Genomic DNA, 13,020 nt, shown 5'->3' with positions numbered 1-13,020 from the left:
TACGAAGACAGTGTGTGCAGTGTGTGTGCGCTTACAACCGCGGACCTCGTCCACCTGCTGTGGGGTTGTGGTGGACACGTAGCAAGCGGGGGCTGCAAGGACCTCCCCCCGGACATTTACGGACTCATGAGCTCGCCAGGATGCGAGCGGCAACTGCAGGCAGTCCAGCGGCTCGAGGCTGCTCTGGCGCAGCAGAGGCGAAAGGGGGACCCGCACCTTCTTCTTTCTGCCGCTCCTAGGGGTGGCGGAGGGAAGAGAGACGGGAACCCTTCTAGTAGCCCAGGCTGTGGTCCAGTCCCCAGTGCTTCGAGGTCTGCCTAACCATATAGACAGGGGGTACGGCGAAGCCCTGCGTGGCCTGACCCGTCTCCTCCCGCCGGACAAATGTTCAATAAAGTCATTTCTCTCTCTCTCTCTCTCTCTCTCTCTCTCTCTCTCTCTCTCTCTCTCTCTCTCTCTCTCTCTCTCTCTCTCTCAGAGCACTGGATTGGAAACAGGTGGGAGTAAGTGTTAATGGAGAATAACTCAGTAACCTCAGATTTGCTGATGTCGTTGCCTTGCTAAGCAACTCGGGGCACGAATTGCAAACCATGCTTTCCGCACTGGACAACCAGAGCAGAACTGTGGGCCTGAAAATTGAAAATTAGTATGCAGAAAACTAAAGTAATGACCAATAACCTCGGGAGAGCACTGCTGTTTGAGATAGGTTGCGAGGAAGTAAATGTGGTAAGTGAATATATCTACTTAGGGCAAGTTTTAACCCGGATCCCAACCTTGAGGCAGAGATAATTCGAAAGATAAAAATGGGGTGCAGTGCATTCCGCAGGCATTCTCAGATATTGAATGGCGGCCTACCATTGTCCATGAAGAAGAAATTGTATGACAGCTGCATCTCACCGGTACTCACTTACGAGGCAGAAGCTTGTGGCTTGTAATGCGATGGCAAGATAACCGTTGGTCATTAAAGGAGCCATGAAGACAAAATACAAGTTGGGCTTATTAGAAAGACTGCTTAGTCCCGATAACAATGATACAAATATCATCGCAATCTTCGAACAAATAACGGAGATATTAAAGAAAACGTGTGAAGCAGTCGCGACCCCCTAGCCAATTTCCCGCAACTTTTCTATGACGTCACGGAACCTTGTTTGCGCGATTGGCGGCCGCCTAAGTGACCTGTCGCGATGACACATGACTCGACGTCTGTAATGGGGCCTCTAGTTTCATTTCACCGCATCACTTGAATGCTAACGTGCAGTTAACGCACTGAAAATTATGTTTTATTGTTGGCCCGTATGACGTCATGCTTGCTCATAACACGTCACTGTGGCGCAAAATTTGAAAGTTTTTAAATACTTCTTGCTTTTTTTCGTTAAAAAAACATCTTTTGGGGCTGTAATGGAGCTGAGTGAGATACTGAATCCTAGTTCTTTCAAATTAAACCAAGTTGTATTTTCTCTTCATGGCTCCTTTAAGGGTAACAGAGTGGATCCCTAGGGAAGGCAAGCGTGGCAGGAGGCGGCAAAAAATTAGATGGGCGGATAAGATCAAGAAGTTTGCGGGGATAAATTGGTCGCAGTTAGCACAGGACAGGCGTAATTGGACAATGATGGGAGAGGCCTTAGCCCAGCAGTGGGCGTAGATAGGCTGGTGATAATGACAGGTGTTTTGCGACGGCGGTGAAGGCGAACGCGGTGTCCGCGTAATGAAGCGAGCGAACGAGACACCCCAGGCAGAAAGAAAACTGACGATCAGCGTCTGGCGGAAGTGTGAGAGGGATGGCGGCACGAGCTGCTAAGGCGTCATCTCCCAGCGCGTCGCCACGGCTCAGTATGTCTCACTGCCTGCCGCCTCACACTTTCGCCATGCGTCGCCGCCACGAAGCGCCCCCATCACACATTCCCCAGATGCTCCTCCACCTAACCACGTGACATTTGCGCGGGAGGTTCAAACACAATGTGGGACAACGTTCTCGGCGGCAGCGAAGGGCTGCAAGATAACGGCAGAGCAGCGCGCGCCGCCGTGCTTCCGCTGATCACGCGATGACCTCCTGAGACCCAGCAGCTATGCGCCGTGATCGAGAAGAGTGCAATTCGCGCTGCGCACATTTCGCATTAGGGAGTATCGTAATCGTCAGTGCATATTTTTTCTCCCCTATGTGTCTGTCGCAGCTATTACGGGAGAAGGCGTGCATAAATACAATAAATCTTTTTAGCCAACGAGGCCACTACGCCGGTAGATCGCGAACAGGAGACGGGAGTGAACACGGCGGCGGACACACTTCCGGCTGCCGCCACGTGTTCAGGGCCAACCCAGCAGCGGCCGAATGGATCACATCTACCTGGGCGTACCTAGCAAAAGTGTGGCGAACGGCGGTGGCTCTGATTGGGGGCGGCCCACAGGCGGCTTCCGGCGCGCGCTTAATTATATGGCATCGCCAGACATAGAACCCGGCACGTTTTATCCCGCACGTCGCAGGTTACAATCAAATACGTTCCCTCACCCCGCCCTGTGTCACCGCAGCTATCCGGATAGGTACACGGACAGATGCAAGTGGTGCAACATTGCAGCAGCCACACTACAACATATGGTCTGGCAATGTCCCAATAAACCACGGGCCTTTGAACAAGTAATACATATAAGAAGTAGTGAGCAGTGGGAGGCCGCACTGCTCAGCTCTCTTCCCGGGATACAAGCTGCTGTCATCCAACTGGCAGAGGACGCCGCCAGGGACCACGGGTTCCTGACCGCCGTCTAATGGGACGAAGATACCGGACTTTTCCGCACGGTACATTCGTCTTAAAAGGGATGACAATAAAGTCTGCTCTCTCTCTCTCTCTCTTATCCCGCACGTTGTTGTGGCTGTTGTTTTTGTTGCTCTTTCATTGATGGCACATACCCACGAGGGGATCAGCCATGGTACGGGGCACCTTTCTTGGACTAAAACGCCCATCTTACAGTGCTATATAATGAGTCTGCAGAACTGAAGTTGGCAAACGGCCACGTAATCTAAGAAACAAATTGGAGAAGAAATATACATTGATGTCACAATTCGAATAATAAAGGAAAGAGTAATAGCAGTTGTGTGTGTTTAAATCCACGCAGAAGTGGAGAGAGCGCGACGCGGCAGCAGCGGAGGTGCGGGAAAAAGTGGATAGTGCGTGCGCGTCGAACACGACGCAGCTCCTCCCGCCTCCGAACGAGTGGACGCCGCGGGCCCGCAAGATGAAGCACTTTTGTGCCTTCCTTTATAACTGCGCTCCAGTCAGTCGTGTTTTGTTTCCTGAATGGTTGCAACCCAGTGAAATTGACACAACTTAGCTAGGTGATCCGCCACCCTATGAACGTTTCAGCCCACAGTTTTTTTTTTACACCTAACATTTTCCTCCTTCGCCCCACCTGCATGGACATTACCTGAACGCGAGTAAATAGCTGCAACCACTTATTGTTTGAGAAGAAATGTGCTCATTTCACCACGTGGCAATAATGAACACAAACAGCAGAACAATAATCTGAAATTGTGACCGCAACTGTTTAGCCATTAACTGTCTAACATTAACCATTAACCATTACCCATTAACTGTTTAACTTTTTTAACCATTCATGCAGTACCGCACAACTCGAGACTGCAGAGAACGATCACAAAATTGCTCGTGGCGCTTAAGCCTGCTCAGCTCATTTAACTGACACTTAGCAACAACTTCTCCATCGGTTCATCGTATTTTTGCCTGCTTTCGTTTCAACGTCTTTTGGCGCCGAATACTGCAAGAGGCGGCCTGGTGGGACGCGCCACAGCTGCCCCAACAACAGAATTCAACTCGGCTGGCATACCCCTTTTCCTCTCACGAGCTGGCTATCACGTGAGTACAATAGATGCGTTTATTTGTTTATTTCTAGGGTAATAGTTTGGCCTCGCGGTAATGGCCTGTGCCTACACGTTTTATGCTGCAATACATCTACGTTCAATACTGCTACCCTTCCCATTTCTTCACTGCTAGTAGCAGCAGGCTTAAGTACACCGAATTTTTTTCGCAAGAGGAGGTAGCTGTCGTACCGTATATCCTCATCTCAGCTCTTTTCCTCATATATCCGTACATTCGTTTAGTCGCCTACGAAGTTCAACAGTCTCGTCCTCATAAAACAACTTTTCCTTGGCGCTCTTTGCCGTCAGTCGGCCTTGCACCATAAAATCCTACCGTCATCATCATCAGCTCAGGAGTCAGCTTTGGGTGTATTACCTTCAAACCCTGGTGCTTCGCGAATTACCTTTGATTGATGATAGCTGTCTCTACCACCTACCTGGTGCCGCAGAAAAAAAAGCACACGTTAGCCGGCACGATCAGAAATGCGCTCTTGAATTTCTTACCGAATTTTCTCGAGACAAAAACGCATCAAATTTTTTTTTTCAAAACTTTCTAGATCATGACTAAACTGCACAGGCCACAAAACATTCCATGCGTACACTTACATCTCGAGCAAGGCTGACACGTATTATGCCGGAAGGCTAGAGAAAACACCTCTCTCTCTTAATGTAATAAAATAATTTTGTCACAGAAGAGGTTTACACTTATTCTTCGAATTCTTTGTCGACCAGAAGACGTAAACTTGGCCGAAAAGTTTTGCAAAGACTGCTAGGAGAAAGAACAAATTGAAGTTATCAAGTGCTGAGCCCAGCGCTGGGTTTGTTTGCTCATAAAACAATCTGCGACGCTTAGTATATAGACAGGTAGCATCTTGCCTAAGCTGTCGAGTGCGAATATAAATATACAGTTGTATATTCACGGCAGATCGCCAAGCTGGTGTTTTTGAATCTGCTTTATCCCAAAAAATTGGCTTGAACAGTAATACATATCTACTCCCTGCTCCACATGGCTCAGCCAGACTGAACCACTCAAAAACGATACGACCGTTTTTCGCCCATACTAAAATATTTCGAAAATCATTTTTCCCTTGTACAATTGAACACTGGAATGCATTGCCAGCTGATTTTGTGGAGTGGCGTGATGCAAATTCTTTTGAACGTTTGTTATCATCTTTTCGGTAACCCTCCCTGCCTGGGCAGCAATGCTGTCCGCGGTATCTGCAGACAAAAAAATAAAATGCTCTTTTCGGTAAAGCTGCTGTTTTTAAAAGCTAAAAGCGCCGGACAATGTAAGAAACCACTCCCGAGTTCGCAAACACCCGCCACCAACCAAGCGGTATTGCATTCCTCATTTACGACAAGCGAACCACACGTCTTGTGCTGATGACCGCCTCACGTCAATCACAGGTACCCAGGGCAGTAAGTGGGGAGCGAACATCCGGCATCGAGATGCAAGGCCCACTTACAACATCGGGTCAGCCAGCTCTGGTAGATGTAGCTGGACTTGATCTTATCGCTCTGGATCATCAGGAAGACCTGCATTGAACCAAACGCCGTTTGTTCAGCGCTGAGAAACGTCGACGCTCACTTCTGTCCGTCACCACAACCGCTAGAAGAGCAAATCAGCTGGGTTCTGTGAAATCGCTTTGCTTCCATTAAGACACAGCTACTCGTATCGCGGCGTTCTCGTTAAGCATAAATAAAAATCAGACTTACAATTACAATTACTTACAATTACTTACAGACTTACTTGTTAATGTGAAAAAACGTCGGCCAATTACGATACCCCTTCAATGCGCAATGTGTTCGCAGTATGAACTGAAGTCTTCTCGGTCACGGCGCATAGCTGCTGCGTCTCCGGAAGTGACCGCATTATCAGCGAACGTAGTGCGGCGCGCGCTACTCTTGCCGTCATCTCGGAGCGGGTCGGCGCCGCTGAGCATATTGTTGTAAATCGTGTTTGAACCTGCCGCGCTAATGTCACGAGCTTCGGATGAGCCACGCAACGAGGACCACGACGACGACGGACCTGAAGGACCGATGAACGTGCAGCACGCAGCTCGTGCTGGTATATTCTGGTATATAACGATATAATCTCGTTATATTCTCTTTATATGACGATATATTCCCGGCGATATTTCCTAGCATACAACAATATCTTCACGTTATTCTCTCGTATATTTTGGTATATAACGATATATAACGGTATAAACATAACTTTGCGGTCTTAAGTGTGGACAAACACGTATTGCAGCCACCATATAATGCATTTTTTTTTCTTTCGTTTAGTCTCCAGTTTCTAACGAGCCGAATTACATCCTGGGACTCCCAAAGTATATTTCTTTGCCTGCGTAATGGCGCCACTATGGCCCTCGTGTTTGTTTAACTCGCTTTTACCAGAGCACGTTTTGCACTATTGAAGAACTTAGCGATAGACGGAGAACCTACGGTACCTTTGAATTGAGCTCTCGGTCCGCAGTATAATAGAACCAAGTCATTTCTCATCAAGCACACAACACAGCTCTAAGCGTCGTAGCTCACAGAAGCTGTCTTTTGGAGCTAGTGTAATCTCCCAGGCCCGCGGAAGTCTAATCTTCGTCTGCAAAACCTGCAGTCACTGTCGTTCAATTCCCGTTTTGTAGAGGAAGATACCTTTCCTCGCATCACACGCCGTAAGTATGCCATGGTGTTCAGGGGCGTAGCCAGAGGGGGGGAAGCGGAGGGGCTGGTGAAGGCGAAATGCGAAAACGCCAATGTGTCTGATTTATTAATTGATTCTGAGGTTTTAACGCACCGACGCTACACAGGCGACGAGGCGCCCCGTAGTGAAGGGCTGCGGATTAATTTCGACCACCTGGGGATCTTCAACGCGCGCCGAAATCACGAACACACGGGCGTTGTCGCGTTTCGCCTCCATCCCAAGTCCGAGATTTAGGTGCACGTTAAAGGTGGCCCGGTAGTCTAAATTAATCTCTATCCCTCTACTACAGCGCGCCTCCGTCGGCGGGTTATAACACTACAATCAATCAAACCGGCAAGGGAGGGGGGGGGGGTATGTGTGCCAGAACCCCCCTCTCGGATACTTTTTGACTAGCGCATCCCCCCCACTTTGCCTTTTTCCGCACATGTTTTTTTACGCACTTCAAATATAAATTTCAATGTAAAAATGACAATAAGACAAGAAAGATCTTGCTTGGACGCAGGCTGCCTTTTATAAATTTCTTAGCCCCGCGTCAACACCCCCCTAAAAAATTTCTGGCTGGGCCACCGATGCGCGTTGTTACACAATGCAGTAACATATACTCGGCCAAGAACTGGCAGGAGGCATTTTCATATTTCTTGGAATGTCGAAGGCCTCTGACGGCATTCCTGACGAAACGGGGGACGAGCTTTCGCCAAAGGGGCGAGAGCGCCGTTACACCAGCGTAAAGGGAGGAGTCAAGGGGCCCCTAGAGAAACGCACTCAAGCATCTACGCACACCCGTCCAGCGTATCCTTAACCTATTTATGCAACATAGGCAGCCTCAGCCTATCTTGGTATCGCAAGCAATGGAAGCTCTCGAACGTGCACGGCAAATATCTTTTCGAAAACATCGCACAACATCAGAAAAGCAGCGAAGAACTGCCGTTCCGCAAGACTCTGTACGCGCGAACATGCTGTGGACCACCGCGCAGCAACAAAACACCGGAGACCGCGCATTTACTTGTCATACATTACACAGCCGGCTCCTGTTGCTGAGGTCCACGGAGACCGCAAAGCACTCCGCAAGAACCGACATTCCGATTAAACAAGAAACACACGAAGAGCGCTGTCATTACCGCACAACGAGTCTCCCTTAAGCGAACAACAAGGGCTGCCTTGATGGTTCCGGCTTGTCGCTGAAATCAAAGCCTGAAGTGTCCAGCACACAAACTGCTCACACGGGGCTCTGCGCAACAAAAAAAAAGTTTAGTACCTTAAAGGAGCCATGAAGACAAAATGCAAGATTGGTTCATTTGAAAGATTGGCTCGTTAGAATCATACTGACACCACTTTTAACGCAAGCTTCGCTTAAATAAGCTACATAATTAGCTACATAAGCTACATAACTAGCTCATTTCCCGCAACAGAACCTATGATGTCATACAAGCCAGCTCTGCGATTGGCGGAGCCCGGCAAAAGGAAACGCCAATTAGGCAGAGCTTCTAAGCTATTTGCGCTTACATTGCACTTACAACGAGCTATTTGCGCTTACATTTAGCGCACATTCTTTCTATATCAGTAAGAATGGTGGCACAAACGGTGGAAGTTACGAAAGCACACGTGAACATAGTACTGATGCGTACTTCTGTTGGTACTGCGCGCACTATGCTTGGTTTAGCTGCACAGCACTACGGGGCTTTGGGGTTGACTCAGACGACCCTGGCCGATTGACGCAAACACGGTGTCTTGCGTGACCATATTTGTCGAGCGAGCACTATGTTTCACGAAACGATTATTTTCTCCCAGAGCAAAAACCAGCCAACTTTAAATACGGTCAAAAACAAACTAAAGGCAGGAAACGGTTCGCAACGCTATGGTGGCGCCTTGTAGGTTCGCTAACGGTAAACAAGTATTCGGGATCGCCTGCACAGCGGTCGGTTCCCGTGATGTCATGGCGGACCACAAAAACACATGATTTAGCGGGATAATCAAAATGTTAACCTAAATCGATTAATTTCTCAGTGAATGAAGTATCGTTTCTATCCATAGAAGCGCTGGGGGCACTATAAAACATGAAATATTTTGAATAAAAAACTTGTATTTTGTCTTCATGTCTTCCTTAAGAGATAGAGAAGCGTACGCTGGAGTGAGTCTCAAGCGGCCTGCCGCCTTATCAACTGCGCACCGCCCCCGTTGCTATCACGCCGACGTCAGCACAAAACACGGCGCTGTTTTGAGCTTGAAAATTTTCATATTTATCGAGATATGACGCTCACCTGGGTGCTTTGTATTCAAAATAACTTCCAATTTAGAATTTTATCGAGAAATAACCGTAACGTCCATGCTGCTTATTCGAAATACCTGCCAATTAGCCGATACAACGGGTTTAAGGTTAAAGTTACCGAGCAATTTCTTCCATTGACTTGCATGCACAAACGCTTCGACCAGCACATGACTTCTAATTACCCTAAAGTATTTATTGACCCACCGCGGTGGCTTAGTGGCTAAGGCATTGCGCTGCTGATCACGAGGTCGCGGGTTCGATTCCAGGCCGTGGTGGCCGCTTTTCTGATGGAGGCAAAAAGCGAAAATGCCAGTGTGTACGAGATTTCAGCGCACGTTTAGGATCCACAGGTGGTCTAAATTAATCCGGAGCCCTCCACAATGGCGTGCCTCATCACCTGCATTAATTCCTGAAATGTTTCCGTCTCACGTAGAACACTGTTCATACAAAGCGGATTTCGATAGCCTACATGACCGTTTCATCTAAAGCGTCGTGGCGTGACTTAATCGGGATAGTAAGTTCGGCGAGTTGGGGAATATTCGCTTGTCTGAAACAGTTAGTTACTAGACGCGAGCATGAATTCTTTTGTGGGTAAAAACGTGGCGTTTGCTGTGCGCACTTTATACCTTTATTGAATTTTTTAGAAGGGGCTGTTGTTCTGCTTCAGTAGCTTATGGATCGAATTTTTAACACCAAAGTGTTTTTCCCCGATGCACAGATGTTTCACTGACGTCATATTCGTTACGAAAATGATGCCATTACAACGAAGCAAGCGGCATGTAAAGGGTGAACCCCTGCACACAGGGTCTTCTTGCGGGGAAGCAACCTTTAGCACTCAAGAGTACGTTATACTTAGGGTTGTTCGTTTTCGGGTTTTATATTTTAACATGAACGTGTTCTATGCCGGTATTCGCCGCGAGCTCGACATGTAGGTGGCGACAGCGTCGCGCTGCTAGTGTGGATGCTCCGCTGAGCGGCCCGTAAGAATGTACACTGTGGGCGCGCTTCGTGCCTTTTTCCCGCCGTATGTGCGCACGAAAGGTGCAAACAAGAGTGGTATGCTGTAGTTCGGTTCCTCAACGATCAATGTGTAGCATGGAAGCGGCAGTCAGTCTTCATTACTACGCCAAAAAAAGCGACGACTCATCGGGAATCTCAGAATGGCCGTAATTGTGACAATGAACTTGTACGCTGTGGCTCGTAGCAAGCTCGATCTTTCCAGACTACGGGTTTGAGCCTTCAATAAAAGCATAAATAGAAACAAATCAGGAAGCCTCGATCTCTGAAATTCAGTTTACAACGGCAATCTCAATAGCTTTCACTGGTAGCATGACGCATTCTTGCATTTGTGGGATTCCCTGAAATGGTAACACTACTTAACTGCCCCGAAATTCTTTCAAGAGCTTACGATATTTTTTGTGTGTTCAAAAGGCAACCTAAAATTACTGAATTTTGATCAGCGCAGAGATATAAATGTAACCGCTCTAACAGGTCTTTTAAATGAAATTTTAACGACTCTGAAGGAAGGTTTGATGAATAACGGTTTCGGATCACTTATTTACGGCTTTCGTCGCAAGTGAACGTGCGAATTGAATTGTCAACGCACGCACTACAATCAACATCTCATGTTTAGCTAGGTTTTCGCAAAGTGACAAGCAGGTTTACGGTGTGCAAACCAAGCTTCTGGGACCTCACAGTGAGCACAAGTTTTCTGTTACGGCTGCTCTATTGACCATTTGCGTTCCTTTTAAAATCTAACAGGTGCCTGCAACAGCGAGCTGTGTTCGCATTCTTGCGTATAAGGTCGCTTACGAACCCTAAAGATGGCAATAAATGAAGTTGCGCTGTTGCAGATGTAGTAAACCATTTCCTTTTTATTTCTCGTTGCGAATCAGCGCAACGGCTTCCCGGTAACTACTTTGTTTTGTAAACTGAATATCGCCTTTGTCTTGGCATTTAATTCTTGAGGATTGGTTAAAAAATGAAATTATGTGCATTTAGTTTTTTTTTCGGGAAGGGGGGGGGGGGGGGCGGGGGTCCTGCCAACGTTGCAAGAGCAGCGAGAAGAGAACGCATGTAACGCGAAAAGCCAAATTATGGTTATCAGTATTACTTACAATCGAAACTACACTAGGCGTCGTGTTCTGTAGCGGTGAAAAAGCAGTACGTATTTTCAAAACTGATTAACCCCGCTTTGGTCCGGGATTGTCCAGGAATTGTGGCTCGCCTTTTTCAAAATTGTATTGAAAGTAAGCATTGTGGGAAAAAATTTAAAAAAAAACAGCGAGTCATGGCACACACCCCTCACACATGTGGGCAATAACTTGCATTATATTACGCGTTTTCTCGTCTTTCTTTAAACTTAGGTCCACATTAAGAGCTTAAGACGTGACCATATTAGGCATTTGGTTATGCTGAGTGAGACACGTTTCTGGACAAGGTGATTCATGTGGGATTTGAAAATGATATATATGACAATGACACACGAAATGCCACATGACAGACGAGAACTCACAACTGCTTAATTTTACCTCAAAATCCCCCCTAAATACTCTTGCGCAACCATAGAAACGCATTTTAAATAATACGTAAAATTAGCAACTCGATACAGTTAAATAAATGTTTATTCCTCCTCCTCAGTATAAACAACGACTGTCCAAAAATGGTATTTATTTTAGAAAAGGTACGGGAAAAATTCGATCACACAGGCGCTTGCGGGTGTAAAATACGTGTCCGGTAATGTATGGGCGATAGCGCACGGGTCGTGTGGCAGTGTAAATGTTTTTGTTTGTTTCTCCCTTCTATAAAGACACAGCGCAATTTTACAAGGGTGTGGAATTTGCACGCGTATGCACAGGTCTTGTCGCTTCTTACCCGTTTCGCGTACTAAACTTTTAACCTTTAAATAATCACCACGCCACCTTCAAAAAGCACCCTTCGACGTTCCCGAACGAAACGGCAGACGACTGCACTCAACAATACGAAAAGTGCAATGTCTGGAAGCAATGTTTATAACACGTTTCACACTCAAGCGGTGACCAGGGCGAAGATGTTTCGTGGAATTAAACCAGCGCATTAACCCGCAACGGCCGCTGATTATTGCGTTTCTAGAGGAAATGCGCAAGCAGAGGTAACTATGACATTGATTACTGCCAAACGAGCACACATATTGGTTGTTTTGTCGTGTGCAGCACGCGTCTTGAGCCGCACGCAACGTGAAAAAGCAGACGACGCGAGAGCGCCATCCACTCTAGGAGCGGTTCGTCCCGCCGCCGCCAGGGGCCGACTCTGTTCGCGCTCGGGGCGAATACACCAAGATTTCACTGACGTCATATTCGTCACGGAAATGACATCAGTACTTCTTTGCAGAAGCGACCCGCCAGCAGGACGTCACTCACCAAGCACACCCCCAAGAAAGACGGCGACCCGAAAATCATGCTCAACTGCAGATTTCGCTGCACACTTCACTTTCGTGTTTTACCGATTTCTATTACAGGTAAATCAACCACGGTTTTTTTTTTTAAGAGCGAATGCTCTTTATAAGCGACCCCAAACCATCCACCGCCGGCGTCGGCGGCGGCGTCCGCAGTGCTCTTTAAAGAAAAAACAGCATCCGGCGCCAGGTTTCGATCCGAGGACTTTGCGGGCCGCAGCGCGACGCGCTACCGACCAAGCCACAGACGCGACGGTGATATCAGTGTTAGACGCGCCTTATATCTTTAACGCATTCAAACTACGTCGTCAGCGGCGTGCGTTGGCGACTCAGCGGCGTTATAGCGGCTTGATAACTGCGTGGTGTACCCGATGGAAGAGATCGAAGAGAAGGCGGCGAGGGGGTGGGCTGCGGGGGCCGAGCGCAAGCGCCGCAAGCGGGCCGACAACCGTGCATTCGCACTTTCACATTCTCCCCCTCGGGGAAATGCGGGGGAATTTTTTTTGCTGCTTCAGTAGCTTATGAGTAGAAGAGTGGGTTTTGGAATGGACGCCCGGGTTCGAGCTACAGCAGAGTCAATAGTATGTTTCAAAGAATCTTAATTTTTTTATTGTAAAACAATTTCTAAACCCAATCCTGCGCTTTCTTTTTGTAAACAAAAGTGTTTTGGCATCTGTTACGCTGATTTAGAGTTGATAAGCGGCAACTCAGCAAGTTTAATTAAAGTTCTGCATCAGACCGGAAGTGCCGGGCTTGTA

At 47.6% G+C, this 13,020-nt stretch overlaps 1 protein-coding gene across 1 annotated transcript in view; it reads right to left on the bottom strand.

The window, feature by feature from the left end:
• Nucleotides 1–13,020, bottom strand: part of Ttc26 (tetratricopeptide repeat domain 26) — a 102,770-nt gene that overhangs the window by 26,693 nt on the left and 63,057 nt on the right. Inside the window, exon 13 of the mRNA XM_077671292.1 lies at nt 5,329–5,398. Coding sequence (XP_077527418.1) covers nt 5,329–5,398 — 70 coding nt within the window. The remainder of the gene's footprint in view (nt 1–5,328; nt 5,399–13,020) is intronic.

The sequence above is a fragment of the Haemaphysalis longicornis genome, unplaced genomic scaffold (assembly GCF_048455015.1).
Source record: "Haemaphysalis longicornis isolate Haplotype H1 unplaced genomic scaffold, Haemaphysalis longicornis Haplotype H1 scaffold_5, whole genome shotgun sequence".
NCBI classification, from domain to species: Eukaryota; Metazoa; Arthropoda; class Arachnida; order Ixodida; family Ixodidae; genus Haemaphysalis; species Haemaphysalis longicornis.
The sequence above is the reverse complement of the archived record's forward strand: the minus strand, read 5'-3'. Positions and strand labels throughout refer to the sequence as shown.